General features: G+C 42.0%; 2 protein-coding genes across 2 annotated transcripts; one reads left to right on the top strand and one right to left on the bottom strand.

The window, feature by feature from the left end:
• Positions 1-4,786: 4,786 nt before the first annotated feature.
• Positions 4,787-13,626, bottom strand: mfsd8l2 (major facilitator superfamily domain containing 8-like 2). The gene is made up of 11 exons (XM_047589697.1): positions 13,091-13,626; positions 12,770-12,955; positions 12,084-12,146; positions 11,874-11,993; positions 11,551-11,630; positions 10,863-11,139; positions 8,797-8,870; positions 8,160-8,373; positions 7,076-7,198; positions 6,762-6,892; positions 4,787-5,501 (listed from the first exon to the last, which is right to left on the bottom strand). Exons 1-11 carry the CDS (start codon positions 13,164-13,166, stop codon positions 5,421-5,423), a joined length of 1,425 nt encoding a protein of 474 aa, XP_047445653.1. The 5' UTR covers positions 13,167-13,626; the 3' UTR covers positions 4,787-5,420.
• A 920-nt stretch (positions 13,627-14,546) lies between these two features.
• On the top strand, positions 14,547-20,084 carry kcnmb3 (potassium calcium-activated channel subfamily M regulatory beta subunit 3). Its single transcript, XM_047590090.1, has 4 exons — positions 14,547-14,785; positions 16,522-16,725; positions 18,132-18,306; positions 19,083-20,084. The coding sequence occupies exons 1-4, from the start codon at positions 14,700-14,702 to the stop codon at positions 19,443-19,445; spliced, it is 828 nt and encodes a 275-aa protein (XP_047446046.1). The 5' UTR covers positions 14,547-14,699; the 3' UTR covers positions 19,446-20,084.
• The last annotated feature ends 188 nt before the right edge of the window (positions 20,085-20,272 follow it).

Genomic DNA, 20,272 nt, shown 5'->3' with positions numbered 1-20,272 from the left:
GTTGACACTGAAACAACACTAAAGTGCCTGCAAACAGACAATAAAAGAAATCTCATCTCAAAGCATTTGTGTGTCATTACATTTATTCATGTGAGCATTAAAGTAAATTGTCAAATGGCGTCTTCTTTAAGCAGCTAAGCCCCACGGAGCCTCTCTGCTCAGCAGGATTATAAATGAGATAGGATTTAATATTGATCCTCCACTGACCTCCTATGAAGTTCTCATCATTCTATAATATTCTCCACACATACTGGTAATGAGATCAATGTGCTCCCACAGGTCCAAGCGGATATAAACCTTGACCTTAGCGCTGTCAGACAACAAGTTTGACTGGGATTTGCACGGCCGCAGGAGGATGAAGAAGTGCAATGATACATGAGGACTGGTTGTTTACTTCATTTTGTCAGTTGATGTGAAGGGTTTCGTATATCTTATCTTCTTCATGAGGAAGTTTGCATCCCTAGCTTGGCCACTCCTTGGCTCTGCGTCTCGTGGAGCTCTGGTGAGCAACGGCACCTTCAAAGGGCCAGACCGTGAAATATTGGATCATTTTTACCTCGCACTGGAACGAAACTGGTTGATGAGCAAATTTACTGTCAGCTCTGAGGCTCTTTGCTGCTGCTGCTGCTGCTGATAGAGGGAGGAGGGGGGGAAAAAAACTCTCTCTTCGCAAAGCAGCACCAGGTTCACAAGCAAGCCACGTATCTAAATGAGCCTGATAATTATCTGAATATATTTCCATTGCTATTACAATGGGCTCCAATCAATGAGCGCGGCTGCCTTAAACTCAGAGCTCGCGTATGTCCCAAAGGCTTTCATTTTACATATGAGCACGTGGGTGGAAGCTTGGAGTGGGTGGAGGCAATTGATTCAATGCATCTGAGGAAATGCCAGTTGTAGAGAATACAAGAACACAATGATGTGAGCTTCAGGAATTGCAGTGGATGGAAGGGCTACCTGAGTGGCCGAAGCCCATACACATGTATATACCCCTGAGTGCCAGTGTCACATGTAATAAATCAAATCTTTTGCCTTCCCTCCAGCCAGTCCTGTTTTTGAATCTAAAGCAGCTTATGAGGAAAGAGAAATGGAAAAAATCTGTGATTTGTTTTCATCGATACTGCAGCACAAGAGCACACTGTCCCCTCTCCGCTCTTCTTCTCTCCCACTCCCCTGTCAGCTCATTAGTTGCCCATCTCTATATTGCTATAAGGTGTAGATTCAAAGTCTCATCTAATTACGCCTGCATACACACATAATACTGCGAATTAGATAAAGCAAAACTTTCTCATAATTGGCCAATAGTCCAGAGTGTGTGTATTCCTCTAAATCTCTTCCCCTGCACAGACACATTATTGGATCTGAGCCACACCCTGGCAATGACATCCAGAAGTCAGATTCTTAAGTCAGCAACAATAACGTGTGTGTGAAACTGTAAATCTTTGACCAAGCTGGCTGGAGACCAGCTGCTGACATCTATTTAACTGATTTTTTGATGAATAGTCTCCTCCAAGGTAACAAAATTACATCCTGAATAAATATATTCCCGTGTAAAATTAAACCTCTTAATAAATGATTTGTAAGGACAGATCTTTCTGCACAAAATATGGACGACGGCAGAGGGAGAAAAAATCCTGGAATGAATATGGCTGGCCTGATTTCATCCCCCGACTTCGTAACTAATAACTCATCTATCATCTACGACCTATTAACAACCATCCTCGGTCTAGCTAATCAGGAAGATAGGAACTCTCTGCTGCTGCGTAATTGTAACACATCAGCTCCGGTCAAATGATCCTTTTCTCTTTGGGACCAGGAACTTTTGTCTTTGTCAGATGGCAATGTAAGGCTTCAAAGTTAGTCAATGTCAGAAACAACCATTAGTAATGTGTCCCTTGAAAACAGTGCATTTGATAACATGCATTAGAAAGGTTATTTAGAACATCCTGTACATATGATACACCTGGTCACATATACAGTATATCTAGATTTCATTCTCTGGTTTCAGGTCAGCATAGGAAGCCGGGTAAGGATTCACATTTTGTGCAAACTCCTTCACATAAAAAGTATTATATATTTACATAGTTAGTGGTTATGGTGAGAAATTATAGATAAAGTTAAAATAAAGATAAAGTCACCTGCTTGACTTGATCACAGTTTAAGACCACTCACTCCATAGGTTGGTTTAAAATGGGGCTGTTCTTATTTTATAATGTTTGTATATTTCCAATAGAAGTTTTTCTGTTCTCACGGTATCCCACAAGGATCAATCTTGGATCCACTGTGCATTCTGCCATCAGGTCAGATCATTAGTAAAGACGAGATGCACCACTGATATGCTGACGACACCCAGTTATGTATCACATTACTGTCACAGCAGCCTGGCTCAATTTTTCAACTGCCTTTCTCTGGATGTACTTGAACTTAATGATGATGAAATGGAATATCTTTCAGTTGAATATTCTCTAATCTGGGAGCCCTGTCAGAAAAAAAAAATAAACCAACAGCCAAAGCTTTTTGTTTGAGTCAGGCCTCTGCTTTGATGACCAAGTAAAGAAGGTTGTTCAGTCCTATTTCTTTTACCTAAAACTTGTTTGAAAACATAAACATAATCATAATTAAATCTAATTCGTGGTAAACTGTGCTTTTTAGGATAGAGAAGTTTGTCATTTTACATTGCATTGCTTCAGCATTACCGTGTATCATAAGTCTAATAAGTCTAAATGCTGGCCCTGTGAAGGGTATATATATAATGTATATATAAAAACATATCTTTAAAATTAAAGTCATGATTTTTGGAATGTATATAAAATATTTGTTTTAAATGTTTTAACCAGTAAAAGTGGGACAATCTTTTCTGACATTATGTGTCACATGCAGTTTTCTGAAATTGTATGCCCAACCAGAAATGCTCATAGCTCATTCATTGGAAACATGGCGTCAGATGTCACAACGTGTAACATTTTATAATTGGGCCTTTGTAGGGCATCAGAAATACTTGGTTTTGTCTCATGTAATTCTATGCAGAACAAAAAGGGCTTGGTGTAATTGGTCTCTCACAACAATCAGGGACTGATGTACTGCACTAAACTGCAGTAACTTCAGTTCATTGCAGGGCAGCAATAGCACAAAAAAAGCACAGAGTAACATTTACCAAGATATTTTTACACTCGAATAACTGAAAAGTCTGCATATAGCAGCCCTGTTCTTCCCTGACATGAAAAAAAAAGGTGCACAGAAGAGTCGTTTATAGTCACGTAGTAGTGCAACATGCAGATGCCTCCGCCAAACCTCTACAACACCTTCAGCTGCTCCACGACCCGCTCCACCAGAATAACCACGATTTCCACTCAATTACATAATATTATTTTATCTTTGGCTCATTGCTTTCGCCCTGACTACAATCCCATCTCCATAGCGACAAAAATTCACCTATGGTTCACAGAAATAATTGTGTGCGGCCGCATCAAATGGTCGTTCCGTGCATCTTTAAAATTTCATGACTTATTGCGTTTGTGCCTAGCTTTGGTATATTTAACATAAAAAGCCCAAGGCCTCTGATTTTTCTATTTATGTCTCTGTGGGGGTGGTGTGGGTGGAGGGGGTGGTTGTACAGCATGTCTCTCTCCCTCAGTATTGGTCAGCCCAACATTAATACATCACACAAGGGCAAACACGCTAAACAAAAACACTGAAATAAAAACCAAAACATTAAGACATGCTCCTGCTTATTCTTGTAGAAAAGAATATACAGCATGTGGCATGGTGAGGTAAAACTCATTTGTTTCTGTATTTTTGGTAAAACCACTGTAATATTCATCACATTAATTACGTGAAATTAGAGTTAAACTCATAAAGACGTGATTAGTTTCAGCAGCAACATGTATTGGACCCAAAGAATGTATACCAACCAAAGATAGTTGACACAAGCCCCAAAGGCTGTAGCAATAAAAACCCAGAGTGAGTTGATCAAGTTTGCTGTTTATTCCCTATAAAATGAATAGTTATTTGTAAGAGCAGGAATGTGTGATATCTTAAACAAATTCTGTCTTTTTCTGTTATTTCCATCTGGTGCTTATTTAGCCATGAATATTTACTATCACAGGGAAATGCTTAAGATTATATTCCAAGTCTCTTTAAAATGATTGTGTGTATTTAGGTTGTCGTAAAGGAAATTGTTTTAAGAACGCAAGGCAGCAGGAATCATGCTACAAAAGCGAGCGGGTTCAAAGAGAGTAAATTCAGGCTTGACCTGATTCCCTGCACCCTGTTATCTCCCTTAAAATGTCAAGCACCTGAATGCGCTGATCAGGGCATGAAAGTACTTATATATATTACGTCCTCGAGTCTCCGAGATTAGAATTTCCATTTCGGGCAAAAAGCTATGAGAAACACAAACATCACATGCTGAGCGTAGAGAACTGGAAAGGTTACTGAGCCTTATCTGCAATTATGCAAAAACACAAGAGACTGGCCAAAGCCATGTTCATTGGTACAAAGAGAATTGACAATGCCTTGATGTTGCTTACTGTGTTCTTCTTTCCATACTCAGACACGTAGCATGCAGCACATCCTAGAGGAGAATATAGGCAAGAACAGCTGACTATACACTCCTCACACCTTGTCACGTTTTGAATTATGAATACAGGCAATTAAACTTTAAATCTGCCCATAGTAAAAAGATAGAGATGGCTAATTAACAAGTGCTTTCTAAATTTGGGCTGAATTCAGGAGCTTCTCGTTTGCACAATCTGTGGAGGAACAGATTCAGATAACAACAAACTGGTTTAATTACATCCAAGGCTTTGCAGTTTTATTTGAGTTTAAGCAGCAAGTTTCACTCCAACGTTACAAAAATACCAACAAACCTGTAAAGATCTCTTTGTCCCTCTTCTTCTAAGATGTTGACAAATCCACTCCTGCACTCATTGTGTCAATGATTTGTTTTTGTTTTTCATTTTCTTTACTTTTTTAGAGGAATAAAGACTAGAAACAAGAAACCAAAACTTCAATTCAAGGGACACATGGAGAAAACTGTTTCCTTATTTTTCATAAACACCTGGGAATATAAATAGTTCAGTTTAAAAATAATGGCTTTCATCTTCAATTTAGGGCTCTGAATATTCAACATGGGAGCAATGGTGCCCCCTTGTGTAAAGTAAAATTAATAGTCTGACATGCACTACGGTGGATCTAAATAAAATCTGATAACGGAGAAATTGCAAAAAGGTTTAACACCTAGAGTGTTTTTGCCCCTGAAGCGTGATCACCTCTATGGACAAGGTCTCGTATGTGTAACATTTTTATTCCACACTCATACACTTTCCTCTGAAGTAAACTTGTATTGATTGTGCTCACAAGTGAAGGGCATTCCCTCTGTCCATCTTTAGCCTCGCCTGTTGTTCAGACAGACGGCAGCTCTACCCTCCGCTGTCTGAGCTGGCTGCACACTGCACTGCCCTGGGCTCAGTCAGCTGGTCGTAGGACAGCACAGTCATAACCTGTGAAAATGTACATGAAGATATGACTTCAGATAATAGACACCGCCAAGTACTAAGGCTATCAAAGGCATGCTGAGTCAAAAATTCATACGAAAACACTCTCAGGTGACTGTTGGTAGAAAAAAAAAATCTTAAAGGACTTAGAAACATAAAAGCAGTGTCTATAGTTTGATTTATCTGTTCTTGGCCACTGTTGAATCATAGCAGAGCAGGATGTTAGACTCTATGGAAGAGGACCAGGTCCCTATATAGATATGAGGGCATCATGCTAAGCTAACAAAAATAGTGAACAGGGGTTAGGGTGATTACACCCTAAGGCACTAATGAAATCATAATTATGATTATTGGATTCCATTTCTGCTAATAGACCCACTACTCTTTCACTGTTAACCACATGCTAAAAAAGCTAAGAATAGTTTTTACTTGGCCGTACAAATTATTATCTATGGCAGCTCCCAGCTCCTTGACATTTTTAAAATTAATAGTTTGAATAGTTAGAATAATTGATACCACAGTCATTTCTGTAAAGCAAATATGACAACTGCATAGCTTAACTTAGCTTAGCATAAAGAATGAAAACAAAGTCAAAGATCTGGCTTCTGCCCATAACCACATCTGCTTATCACCACCTCTGAAACAATTAATAATATTTTTGTAGTTTGTTTAGTCTAGTAAAATACGTGTTAAAATGATCATTGAAGTTTATTTTGGTCAAAACGTTTTTGTACAGATAAACATATAAATGTTTTATACAAATGAGCTGTATGCAAGTACCATTATATCAAACACAGCCGGCTAGGCGTTAGCATTTATTTTCAGTATTTATGCTAAGCTAACCTGGCACTTATGTTATTTTCACATTTATTATACAGACACAGACATTTTCTCATATCAAGGTTTAAATACCTGAGTTAGGAATTAAAACTTGCGGTGAATATTAAGGTTGTTGGAGTTTTTTTTAAAAGGCAACATAGCTAGTTGTTCCCGCCAAGCTAACTAGCTGCTATTAGACAGTAGCTGACTTTTACATTTTAAATGTAGACAAAGGGACGATGATCAACACATATAAGTACTATTTTCACATTTTGGGCTTTAAAAATCCTAAACATATAAGAATAAATCAACCTTGAGTAGCTGTATCATCATTTTCCCAGTGTTTATGCTAAGGAGTTAAGCTGAAAGCAAATTTCTCAAATCTAATTATAAAATGGCCATTTTTTTTTTTTAGTTTAACACTACTTAGTTTGTCGTTCTACTTACTGAGATCATTATGAGGAGAGCCAGCATCATGCCCAGCATTATGTACAAATTATTGGTCAATCCTCCAGCCCACAGGGGACCCAAGATGGTGGCCAGGCCTCCAACGGAGCGTCTGACACCTTGGCTGAATCCTTTTTGGTGAAGCATCACAAAAGGATTAGAGGTTATTTTTATCGTCTCCAAACATTAAAATATGGTTAGAAAGTGTAGTGTGTGTAATTGTTTTCTTTCCCGTGTATCACACGCCGTGAGTAGCAATCTGCTGTTTTAATGTGTTGAGCCACGCAAGCGCTGCCAAGGTAAAATGAGCCAACCTTGTGTTTTCTCAGCAGTGACTTTGGAGAAGAGAGACACCTGAGACACGGCCACGAAGGGAAGCCCCAGCAGCTGCAGAAACACTCCGATGATGAAGGCCGACAGCTCCCATCCATAACCACCTGGCGGGGATGGAAATGGATAGTATCGATTACAATAGCGTGTCCTTCAATAAATCATGAAATGCTTACTTTTATTATAATCTGGTATCAACTCCCCTATACATACACATATTTGCTAGATCTATTAGCTATTGAGTGCGAATATTTAGATGCTTTTATTTCTCATATGTGGTGATAAAGATTCAGACACTGTGACAGATCGTACTTCAGTTACCCAGCCCCTCGTCCATGGCTTTTTAGGTTTCTTCCACAAACAGGCTGTCTCCACCAGAGATAGCTCTATCTGAAAACAAAACCACTGCCAAGCTGGCAGGCTCTCCATTTTTGTTCTTTGCTGCTAAGCATCATGAACATGTTTGTGTGAATTTGTGCCCACTCAGATTGTTGGATGTTCCTACGTGAGCTGAAATCTTGTGACCAAAATGAATTGTCGCCAGTCACACGTGTTTCTTATAGGTCTGAGAGAGAGAGAGAGAGAGAGTGAAAAAAAAAATCTTTAGGTATATGTCTTTTGGGTTTTATGTTTCTGTTGGGTTGCTTAGACTGTAACTGTAACAAATGTATGCTACACTTTAACAAATAGCATTTTTTTTGTCTAATTAGATTACTGTAATCCTTTTATATGTACTCAGGCACTACCCAGTTCCAGCACCTGTCACTTGTAATCAGAGCGATAAATGTGACTGCTGCAACAGACGCGGGCCAACATGAACATACAGGATCCGGTTTGCCTGTATGATCTCCTGCTGGCCTACCAGGGCCCGAATGACATCATTTAGACAGCACATCCAATTCAGCCACTGTGTAACCCAATATGGCTCCGCTGTGCTCTACACACCAACACTGGTCGCACGGAGAGGATTTGGCTCCGAGAGCGTGGCACTCTTGGGCCTGCGTGTGCCTACGCATGTGTGTGGGTCTGGGCGTGTTTGTGTGTGTTTTTTCGCAGGCAGGTTAGCACCTCGGGGGTTGCAGAGGAAGATCAGGCACCAGATACAGGCGGTGCAGCAGATGACCAGGCCCACAGCCAGCACGACGCGGTCCGCCACCTTCCTGCTCAGCCAGCGCACAAAGAAGAAGCCCAGGATGACCTCCACCCCGCACAGGCTGTACATCAGGCTGTTGCCCAGCTCGCCAAAGCTGAAGTAGCGCTGTGTGAGAGGAGTTACCATGGTCTGGGAATTTTCAGAAAGATGTTCACAAGGTCACTCAGTGGACGGGCAAAAAATGAGGAGGAGGTTGTTATTAGAGCTGAGATTAGCACTTTGAAAAAAAATAAAAAATCTTTCAATGTATCCAAAAAACAAGAGTTGTTCTGTTTTGATATCAAAATGATAAAGTAAAACAGATAAGCACTATCCCGTCACCCCTGTTTAATGAGAAGAGGGAAGACCTCTTCATTTTTCATGTTCGACACATAGAGACTGATCACCGGTTTCACTCTGAGCATTAAGTGATACTTGATTATTTTCTCAAAGCGCAGCTCTTTTCCAGGGAAGGCTTATTCATTGTGGAATAAACCCAAAGTAAAATACTGTGACATTGTGAGAAATGTTTGGAAACTCTGGCTGATGGATATCAAGCGTCGCTGCTCTCACCTCCAGCGCCGTCTGATTGAAGAGAGTGATGAACTGAGCTGTGAGGAGAACAACCACCTCTTCTCTCAGGAACTCTATGCAGAGAAAGACAGAGACATATTGCAAACCAGAAAACCCAAACAGAAAATCATACAACAGCGTCGAACGGCGCCAGTAAATTGAGAGTGTCGATTGGCAAGTTGGGCAGAGATAAAGAAAAAATCTCAAAAAAGAAAAGTAAAAAGAAAAGAAAATTATCTGACAGCAGTGTTCGGACTGAAGGAGGCAGGCGGGACGGATCCTGGCTGGTTGGTCATGTTGAACCTCTACTCCAATGGCTATAGAAATAAGAGTTCTGCTTTTTTATGTAAAAAGAATATGATAACCCTAGAAAAAAATATATTTTAATAAATTAGCAGTTTTGATACCAGCTTTTCCTGGAACAGAATCCCCCTTATGGACTTGGAGAAGAGGATAAAGGAGCTGGGCTCGCTGCTAAATTTGGACGTACATGCCAGATGGCCGGAAGAATGGCTTGATATTACAGTGTGTGATTTACTATAACTCAGCTCTCTCTGCTCAGTGTTTGCACTTACATGTATGGATACTGCATGCAATGCACATAAAAGTTGATCATACGTCGGGTCGAGTGGTTATAAAGTAAACATGAATGTCTTATAGCGCCCCGTGATAGTCGGTTGGATGAAAACTGCTCACTTGGTGCTTGATGTAATACGTACTTTGCGTACTTTTTTTTTCACAGTAGACATTTTAGGTAGAAGCAAAATGGAGTGTGGTCTTCATTAATAGCCCCGTGTTTGCTGGAAAAATATTCATAGCGGCTTTTTCTTGCAACACTGAAAGCAACCACTTGGGAAACTTGGAGACGAATCTGCGTGGAAGCAAACTGCTGTCTGATGTACTGAGACAGCAGTTTGATACAGTTTGAATTTATTTATCCCTGGGGATAATTAAACTACATATATATATCATTAAATAGTACTTAACTAACTCGGATATGTCCACAAATGTCATACAACCTTTTGAAACCAAGCCTGTGTTAAAAATAATTTATTTATCGTACAGGTCATCAACAATTTATAAATGGTAATAAATATTCAAATGAAATGAAAATGGAAAATTGGAGCCAGTGTTTTGTACGCGTTGAAAACTGTTGATGAGACGACAGAGAGAGAAAAAAACTTTTCCTTGCTACACAAAGATTCTCAAATGTCCTCACTTGTGCCGTTGTCGTTTTTGTGCTCTTACCTCGACGACATAAGAAGGCTCGGCGAAAGAAAGTGAAAGATCTGCTTGATTTTTAAAGCTTCTTCACAGAGATACACTCAAGAAGTCAGGGAAGATCAATAATTCAAGAGACCGAAAAGCGGGCACACTGTAACGGCCAACAGACACTTCTACAGTACGCACTAGAGCGGACGTTCCCCGCTTTCGCCTGAGTTTCTCGTGCTGTAGATTTTCCTCACAACAAAAGGGAATCGATGAGAAGAATGTTGGCCAGATTACCAATTCTGTCTCCATTTCATCCACAAGTCAACCACAGCAAGCCAGTCAATAGAAAAGGAAGTCTGCTATCCATCCCTATGCCACATGTTCAAAGAGTGAGAGAATCAATACAAAGGTTTGACACAAACACACACACGCACACATGCATGTACACACACAAACAGTGGTCTAACAAAGTGCAGCAAAATATAATCAATAGTGGCATACCACCGCTGCTTATATCCCATGTAAAATTACTATGACACTGATTCAATTGGAAATTTGACATCACATGTGTACGTAGACACACACGGATACAAACCAGACTCTTACACACGGGTCCAATCAATACACAGGGAATTTGATCTGACATGCTGCACAAAATTCCTCAGAGACCATGGAGAATGGTGGAGGTGTGTGTGTGTGTGTGTGTGTGTGTGCGTGAATGCAAGAAAATCAATAGAGCAGATGTGAAACATGTGCATTGGCAGTGACACCTCTTCCTACCTGAAACCCACAAACGGGCCAGAGGAAAGCTGACAGTCATTGGCCAGGACAGGCAGTCAAACCTGCTCGCTCACCTCTGCTGGCGCTGAAGTTTTTGAAAGGGTTTGAGGCTTTGCGGACGGGCTGCGTCTCGGACGAGGTGGAGGTCTCAGATTGGCCGGAGCAGACGGCCCTGTAGGTGTGCGCCGGCTCCTCGTCGGACCCCATCAGCGGCGCCTCCTCTTCCTCCGCCCCCTCCTCTTGCTTTATCTCCACCATCATGGCGCCTCCCTCCGAGCTCATGGGTGGCACATCCCAGTAAATGGCCAGGACGACAAACTGGAGCAGCACCCACAGCAGGCACATGAAGATCTGAAAGTGTGGAGAAAAAACACATGGGAGTCCTCAAATGGAAAAGCAAAAAATGTTATTTTAAAATCAAAATTCTATGACGCTATCCCTTCATTTATAGGGGAGAAATCTAGAAGGGGGAAAAAATGGAAGCACACTTAGAGGAACTTTCCTACATCTCATTTAAATTACATCGACGCTACAGGTGTTTTATTCAGTCGCACTCGTGAGATGGAAATAGATGGATACAGGTTTTTATGAGCCTGAGTCTCACTGCAGGTGTTTTGTATTCCGCTTACTCAGAGGAGAGCAAAGAAGAAGAAAAAAACACATGTGAGTGCAGAATGTAGAGCGACTATTTCTAAAGCTTGTTTCTGTATTCATGAGTCTTTCCGAGAACCTTAGATTAACTGATTATCTGGATGCTGTTACCCCAGGAGACGTATACTTGTTCACAACAAAGGGCCCCAGCTTGAAATCACACAGCCGCAGGAACAGGTTGAACGCCGGCCCTGGAGAGACAGGAGGAAGTGCTTTCAAGATGAGATAAATGGAAGATGCGCGTAGACAGTAGCCTACACCTTAGTGATTTTATTGAATGTCTCCTTTTCCTCGCAGCTTAAAAGGAACATCAAGGAAGACATCATAGAATCCTTCCTTCTATTTTTTTTTTTTTTTGTTAGAAGGAAAGGAGTCGGAGGGAGGTAAAATGACACTTCTCTTTATGGTGTCTTCAGTGCAAAAGAGGAACTGACCGACAAGAAGGCCAGCTTGTCGACAGGCCATGATGGCGGCAAAGATGCCAGCGCGCTCCTCTGGCCGAGTGCTCCGAGTTAGGAAACCAAAGATGGAGGAGCCAGCTCCTGCACCGATACCTGTGAGGGAAACAGTATCCATCTGTTGCACCTACAAAACATTCCCGTGCCATGTGTCAACTGGTTTTTGTGTGTGTGGGAGCGTGTCACCTGCTATAAGCCGACTGCATAGCAACAGCCACTTTGAATATCCAATAAAATACAAGAAGTTACCTGAGGACAAGTGAAGAAATCAAACACAAAGTCACGTTTCTGAGCCAGATGTATGACAATAATGCTCTTTGACGGTGTCGAGCTAATTATTTTCCCATGAGCTTCAGCTGTGTGTGTTTGGAGCTAATTAGCGAATGCTAGCACGTTAACACGGGAGTATAGGGTATTTGGTGACCATGATAAATATTAATACCTTGGAATGTAATACAAAGGCAAAATCTGGAAACAGAAAAAAAGAAAAATCCCCTTAAAAAGGTAAGCATTTTAGAATGCTAATATTAGCTTATTATGTTGTAGTAGTTAGCGTGGTTGTGCTACCATTAATTCATTATTATTTTTGTCAATTTGTCCTGTTTTTTTTAAAGGCTCACACTGCCCCCCATAATGCACTAATAAAGGAAATGTACAATTCAATAGACAACTGAAACACCATCATCCATTGTCTCAACACAGGAAGTAAAGGTGAACATAGATGGAGTAACACGGAATCGTTCTGTCATGTATGTGACAAATTACAGACTGAAAGACCTTCGACAAATGTGGGTCCAAAAATGAGCTAAAGCTGAACACACAGTCCGAACACATGCCTGTCATGTGATTTGCCTCGCACTCCAACTACTCACCGGCAATCTCGAAGAGATTGGAGAAAAGGACGATGGACTTGGTGGTTTTGCTCCGGTCAGACCATAAGCCAAACAGCGGGCCTGTGAGCAGCCCACTCAGACTGAAGGCAGACAGGCCCAGACCCAGGAAGTATGGCGGGGCCTCCAGAATCTGCAGATACCTCCATATTGTGGGCAGAATGACGGCTGACACCAACACAAAGAATTACGGGAGGAATGTGTTTATTCACAGCGGAGCATATGGAGCCTGTGACGTCAAACTTCAAATCAGATCAGATTTCTATCCCGGTCATGTCTATAAAGCTGTCATGATGAACTTACCGTACTCTATGCCGCTCAGCATAAATATCAGCCCAATGGTTATAAAAGTTAGATTCCTCTTTTGATGATTATCCATTGCGCTCTGTGACTTGCTGCCTTTTATACTCCGAACTCTGTCTGTGCATGTTACTCTGAAATGTTTTTCAGAGGCACCATCACATAACAGGAGACACTGTGCATCCAATTACAACTTCTGGGCCAGAAAATCAGAGGAATTTGTCACACCGTTTGTCTGAGGTCATTCAGAACTTCTTAAAGACAAACAGCAAAGTTGATATGAAGGCTTGTCCTGTGAAAAAAAAAAGAAGAAAAAAATTCAGGAGCTCAACAGCATATACCAAATCAGCCCTGGAAACAGCACCGTCCAATTTGAAATGACTGCAGCCGTCCAATTCCATCAGGCATTTATGTTAAAGATGAAATTCTGTTTGAGCCGTGTCTGCAGAGTTGCACCGTGCTGCGAGCCTCACGGTCAAGGCAATGTCTCATGTTACCAGGTGAGCTAAAGTAGCCTGAGCTTTATACATTTTTAATCTTGTTTTCTTCAGTTCCATCAAAAGCACATGGTTATTCCACAACCCTGAGAAGGAATGTACCAGACAAACCTATCTGGCCTGCTGGGTTTTATGAATAATTTTGTTGTTTTTACAAAAAAACAAAAAACAAAAACAAAAAAGTGGGGCTAAATTTACCAGCTCACAAATACAACAAATCATATGGCTAGAGTCACAAAAATAATGAGCTATTAAAACACATCACATAAATGAGGATTACACTTCCCAGAGTATGGTGCTTTAACAGCAGAGCCTGTGGTAAAGGAAGATATTCAAATTAACTCTCTACTGTATTTAATGCTGAATAAATTAGATATGACATTGCTGTCTGTTTTGTTGAGTGCTCGCTCCATTTTCAAGCTGCTGTGGTGTTCCTAGCCTTGGGCTTGTTATATTTAACAGAACTGTCATCAAGTTAATACCCCCATATGTTTTTCAGCAACCCATGAATAATACAAGGCGTTTCAATAGTTTGAATAACACATATAAACTCACTCTGTATCTTGCACTCCTATCACACAGTGGAGGGACCATCCGAGAGGTTTGGAGCTTAACGGGGCATGAAATATCGCAGGACTCATGTGTTCAGGTCAGTGTCTCTTCTATGCATGTAAAGATGGTTGGTTTGGCAAACAATACATGATTATCTGATTTCATAGAGAAAGTACTCACCAGTGCAGTGTCATTGTGCTATTTCATTCTGTGCCAAATGTTAAGTAGAGATTCATCCAGCTCAGCTTTTCCGTGACAAGCTGCAGCAGCTGAGCATCCCATTGAGAGTCCATTAGCATCCTACCTGCCTGCCTTACCTGTGCTGGTTTCTATAGAAACCCACATGAGCACGAAAGGTGTTGTTGCGCTCACCTTTGAGCCTTGGTAAACAGCGGGGAGTTTCCCTGGTGAGCAAACTCCAACGTGGTCCGCTCAGCCTGTTGGTGACAGGTTATGATTAGATGTCGGCAGACGGACATCTGACTTGCAGATATAGAGGAGCTTGTTAGGAGCATCCACTGTACGTACTTGGGGCGTCGGAGGTGTCTGGGATAGGAGTGGGCATGTTCTTGAACACAGCTTCTCCCCGGAGGTCGTTCAACATCCCCATTAACATCAACCTGCACGGTGCTCGCAGGCGGCAGACACGGTAAGAGCGGATGATCGACTGGGCCACACAGAAAGACTTGAAAATACTGCTGGGAGTTCATTAAGAGGGAAAACACTGCTGATTCACATTATACCCACTGTTGGTGTTCACTGAGGCTGTATTAAAAAAAAAAAAACAATAAAAAAACAACACTTGCACAGATGGGAAAGGTTTGTATTGACTAAAATCATGTGTTAATGCATTCCACTGATTCTACACTTGAGGACCATTAGCTTCTGAAAATTGCTGCATGCTGTGTAACTCACAAAGGCTGCTACTTCTCTGTTTGGTTTTATATGATGCGTTTGCACCAGAACATATATGCATGCTCATTATCTCGTTGAAGATGGAAAAATCAATAATTAAGTTCCAAGAAAGTCTGCTGATCAACAGTGGGTGGCGGTAATGAACTAGTGACGTCTAGACGGCAACACAGGAACAAGGTAGAGACACAAAACGTTTGCGAAAAGTAACTGCAGCACTGCACACTGCAGCTAATACTATACCAAAATCTGACTGTTTTGGCGGCAACTATGGCAACATTCAGTAACCGCAGGTGTTTTTGAGAATGTTACTTCTCAGAGATTGTCAGTTGAACATTAGTTGCACCTAATGTGGTAGAAGGATAATTAGCTTACCTGCATCTGACTGGTGATTTGGGTGGAAATGTCTCCACAGACACCCGGTTCTTACTCTGAACTCAAGATTTCATTAGCCGGCCAGTGTCTCAAACGCCATCACCTCGGAACAGAGCTGGACGGGCTGCTTTATTAGCTTCGTTGACTAATATCAACCGTCAAAGAAATAATGAAACAATGTGATGCTAGTGGAAGCTGTTTCAGCCAGATGTGTCTCCTTCATCATACTTGAGGCTTGACTAGTAGCATTCAGTTAGCTATTTAGTATTATTAACCAGAATCAGAATCACTTTATTGATCCCAGGTGGAAATTACTTTTAAGTAGTCATTACCTGATTCAGTTATCACTGCGTTGATCTAATTTAATGTTTGTTAACTGGCTTCAAGATTGCCACTTTAAAATTACCACAAAGCCTGACTCATGAGCTGGGGTTGATGAGTTTGAAGTCATATGGAGGTTTATTTTAATAAAAGATACACATAATACTAGATTAATTGAAACGTAAGGGGCGTCTTTTTCGATCTCAACTCAAGTGTATAGTGTTCATTCACTGGGAATATTCCTTTTCGCGAAAAGCTATGCTTGTTTTTGAGTTGGTCCACCAACTAAATTCCTGCTAAACCATCAAGCTAAGCTGTACGTTAAACCCCCAACTCCTCCTCATCGGGGGCAGTAGGCCACATACTCCTCACTTGGATGGGTTAAAGGCAGAGAACAAATGCGTGTACATAATACTACATTGTGTTTAGTGCTAATTAGCAGGCGCTAAAAGGGCTAATGCTGTAGGGAACATGGTAAAAGCTGATAACTGCTAAACAACATGCTAGCATTGTAATCGTGAGCTTGCAGACCCTATATTTAGTTCAAATCCCCACTCTGCTTAATTAAAGCCCCACAGACTTACTAGCATGACTCTGTTTTTCATAAATACTCCTTACGTGTTTTTTTTTTTCAAAATGTGAATCTGCTCAGTTTTTATTTATTTATTTTTTTGGTATTTTAAAGACTCTGAAGCTAGAATGTCTAGCATGAACTGAATCATTCAAAATTATGCCTGTATATGCCTGTATTTGTGTGTGCGTGTACGGGAGTCGCAGGGAGCTGCCCCACACGACGGTGGCGCTGGAGCACGAGGGGAGCCGGGGAGGGGATGGACGAGGAGGGGAGGGGGCCCGGACCCAGATGCCGGTGTCAAGTGTCGGGGAGGACAGAGCCATCCTGCTGGGCTTCACCATGATGGCCTTCGCTGTGCTCATGTTCTTTGTGGTCGGCATCACTGTGGTCAAACCCTACGTCAACAGGTACGTTGGGCAGGCCTTCTCTGCTAATGCTGGGAGCGACGTCATGTGACAACAACAATAGCAACAGCATTTATTTAGTCATTCAAATGTGTTCAGTGAGTCGAACCTTACAAAAATAACCCCAGAACTTTTAGGGGGGAAAAGCAAATTCTGTCTATTATTGATATACACTGATCAGGCATAACATTATGACCACTGACAGGTGATGTAAATAACATTGACCATCTTGTGACAGTTCAGTGTTCAGTGCATTTTATGCTGATCAAATTAAAAGAAACGCCAGTGTATTCACAGATTAGACATTTAGGAGAATTGCAGGAAGGAAACAGGTGAACATTGTTTAGACATCAATGTCCACTGCCAAGCTGGTGAATAAACGAATAGATGTGATCGTCAGGTCACGACTCAGCAGCCCACCTACACCTGAAAGAGAAGGGACACTACTTTGACTTCAACAACGTCCAGATTTTAGCCACAGAGGAGAAAACGGCTGAGCAGTAAAGAAAGCTGTACATACAGTATGTACAGCTCTCTGAACAGGGGAAGGTGGACTGATGTGTCAGCAGAGAACCACTCATTGAAAAAAGAAATGCCACCCAGGTTATTCTGACCTTCCTAAAACTGCAATGTGAATTTCAGGTGTACGCCGCCCACTGATGTTCCTAATAAAAACTCCAAACCAGTCAGAGCTGAAGAAGCTAATGGCCATGACCTGGATGCCTGAGAGTCTTCACAGTAATATTATTTTTATAATGCTTCCATCACATCCAGCTCTGCGGCATCTGGTCACGTTTAACTGTTTCCGTGTTTTGGGCATTTCCTGTTTTATTTTGCTGGTCACTAACTCTCTAACATTTCAGATTTCTTCACTTCCCTTCCACTTGTGCCTCTTTGCACTTTGCCAGTAATGTCTCAGTCTGTTTTTGAACTTTGTCTTTGCCTGTAAAGACTTTCAATTAACTAGGACTAGTTGTAGTACATCTTTGATGAACTAATCAAAACAGACAATCAAGTACATCATTTTTGCCTTTTGCAAATAATGCCATGCATTGCAAACAACACTAATCAACGTAACACAGTGTCATCAGTGATCATCCATTTACATCACATTCTTTGTGGACTTTGTATCTTGTATGGTGGCATGAAAATTGCACTTGTGTGTACGCTGAATACATATGACACTGACCATGCTCTCCATTTTAATCCAAGTGTTAATCTGCTCTGACAAAAGCGAGTGGATCAGTGCGGCCATTAGCATTCACCCTCATCTCACTGTTACTTCAATATTTTATGGCAATGCAACCCCCGCGGTGGAGATGCTTCAGTTAGTGATTTTCTGGTGCGGGCTTGCATGCTGAGAGTTTAGGACAGGCTGCTCTCAGCCTCTCTTGGTGGTTGTCTTTCAGTAACTGGGAGAAGACCGCCAGCTGTGTGCTGCTGCAGACCGACATCCTGGAGGAGTGGGTGGACTGCAGAGGTGTGAGCACGGTGCCCTGCCTCAGGGTGACGGTGAACGTCTCTGGCTTCAACCACGAAGCTTTTCTGCACTACGATGAAGAGTCGGTGACGCTCGCTACCGAGGTAGGGATTGTGGCTGTAGATTCAAGGCTTTAAGAATTTACCTTATATATGTGCACGGGCGGCAGGTCTGGAGCTGCTTTGCTTGCGGCGTGGCTCGTTAAGTGCCAAGGAGGAGCATGTTGGCCCCGGAGCATTAAGACTTTTTATCTAGGTGCCACCCGTGACGTGTAGTACCAGCCTGTTTAATAGATCTTAATTTTACTGCTCAGCACTCAGGGTACTCTCTGTTTAAGCAGGGACTTGAGGGCCTGAATAAATTCAATAATCCCAGAGGGGAAATTGTTTTGTAACAATTTCTGGGGATGGTGGGCAGTAGCGAAATTAAGTTAAAAAAAAAAAATTAAATTAAATTTCAAAATTATAATTCAGCAGAGAGAGGAGTAATTGTGTGACTAGATGCCCGCGGGAAATGAGGACCTCCTGTGACGTTCGGTGGAGAATGTGAGAAAGCAGCGGAGGCAAATAACTGCACTAGCTGACGGGGTGGAAAAGCAGCAGTGCTCTAATTCCTGTGCCCCTGTGAATAAGCCAGCAGATATCATTAGGAGATGCTCTTATGCCGCACTTCTGCTCCGTTCAGAGATGCTATAGGAAATGTGTTCTTTTTTTTTTAATGCCACCGTCACAAACAGAGCCTAGATTTCTTTTTAACAGAAAAAAAAATGAATAAAAAGAAGGCCTTGTTTCCAGACCTTGATTGCAATCAGGACTTGGAGACTGTAACAAGCAGGTCACCTGATCAAAATTAGCCCTGAATCTGATCTTTTCTTCTGCAGTGTTTCTACATACCAAGGTGCCAAATGGACAAAAAGGCTCTTCAAGACGAAGTCCGTAAAGTGAAAAACAGCTTGGACAGTCAGCTGGCGAGCGCCGCTTCGTGCCTCACCAGCAACTCCACGCGCCACGTCATCCTGGGCAGGAAGCACACGCTGAGGAAGACCCTGATCGCTCTGCTGTGGCCCTGCCTGATGCTGGGCGGCGGGGCTCTGCTGGTGGGCCTTGTAAAGCTCACACAGTTCCTGGCCCACCTGTCGTCTGAGGTGTGCAGCGAGAGGGCGAGGGGCAAGCTCACTTCAAGATGCACCCAGGGCAAACTGTACAGACTGCTCCGGAGGCCCAGCACGCAGTCACCTTCATGACGCGTCCAGCGCGCCGCAACATGTCAAAGAAAGCATGTGTGAAGATGTCACACGATCTAATCTATAGGGCTACTCACCATAAAACATAGGTTTCACTTCTCAAAATCCATTAGAAACATAATTTTAATCTTGTTCACATAAATAAGTGCCATGTAGTGCCTTTACAAGTGTAGACAACTGGTCTTAAAGTCACCTTAAATCCCTTTTTTTTAAGTGTTTGTATGCACTATATGTCACCTATCTGTCAGTATCTGGCCCAAGTCTGTCTTTTACTCAAACTATTTAAAAATAACTCATTCTGCACTAAGGGGCGTGTACCAATTTTGCATCCCGTCTCTCTCTCTCCGTGACCAGTCAGCGCAGACTGGGCTCCTTAGGAGAGAGGTGACCTCCTCACCTCTGTTTTAACAAAGAACACAAACAGTCTTAAAAGTGCTCATTGGGCAGGCACAAGCTCTTCCTCAACACCAGCACAACGTGAAAGTGATCACGGTCAGAAAGTTGCACTGAGCCGACCCCAGTTTGTACCACTCATGTTTAAACACACATTCCATTTCCTTGTCTCTGTGGTCTTGTCTGTGGTTTGGTGCCGGGTGTTCAGAGCATCTTCGCAGGAAACAGCTGCCTGATGTAGCCAAAAGAAAAAAAGAAAAAAAAAGACACCATGAGAGAACGGAGAGTGAAACAATGGAAGGGATGTTCCTTTTGGGGCTGTTTCTAATGTAACCTGTTTTAAATTAAGCATACAGCTTGACTACACCGATCAGCCACAACATTAAAACCACTGACAGGAGAAGAAAATAACATTGACAATGACTTCCCAGCAG

This window comes from Mugil cephalus, chromosome 7, assembly GCF_022458985.1.
Source record: "Mugil cephalus isolate CIBA_MC_2020 chromosome 7, CIBA_Mcephalus_1.1, whole genome shotgun sequence".
Lineage (NCBI taxonomy): Eukaryota > Metazoa > Chordata > Actinopteri > Mugiliformes > Mugilidae > Mugil > Mugil cephalus.
The sequence above is the reverse complement of the archived record's forward strand: the minus strand, read 5'-3'. Positions and strand labels throughout refer to the sequence as shown.

Coding starts and splice junctions, on each gene's coding strand:
- kcnmb3 (XM_047590090.1), top strand. CDS start 14,700: ATGTTCTTGAACACAGCTTCTCCCCGGAGGTCGTTCAACATCCCCATT. Junction 14,786..16,521: donor GCTCGCAGGCGGCAGACACG/GTAAGAGCGGAT, acceptor CGGGAGTCGCAG/GGAGCTGCCCCACACGACGG. Junction 16,726..18,131: donor GTCAAACCCTACGTCAACAG/GTACGTTGGGCA, acceptor GTTGTCTTTCAG/TAACTGGGAGAAGACCGCCA.
- mfsd8l2 (XM_047589697.1), bottom strand. CDS start 13,166: ATGGATAATCATCAAAAGAGGAATCTAACTTTTATAACCATTGGGCTG. Junction 11,631..11,873: donor ACAAGCTGGCCTTCTTGTCG/GTCAGTTCCTCT, acceptor CTGTCTCTCCAG/GGCCGGCGTTCAACCTGTTC. Junction 11,140..11,550: donor ACAAGTATACGTCTCCTGGG/GTAACAGCATCC, acceptor CCACACTTTCAG/ATCTTCATGTGCCTGCTGTG.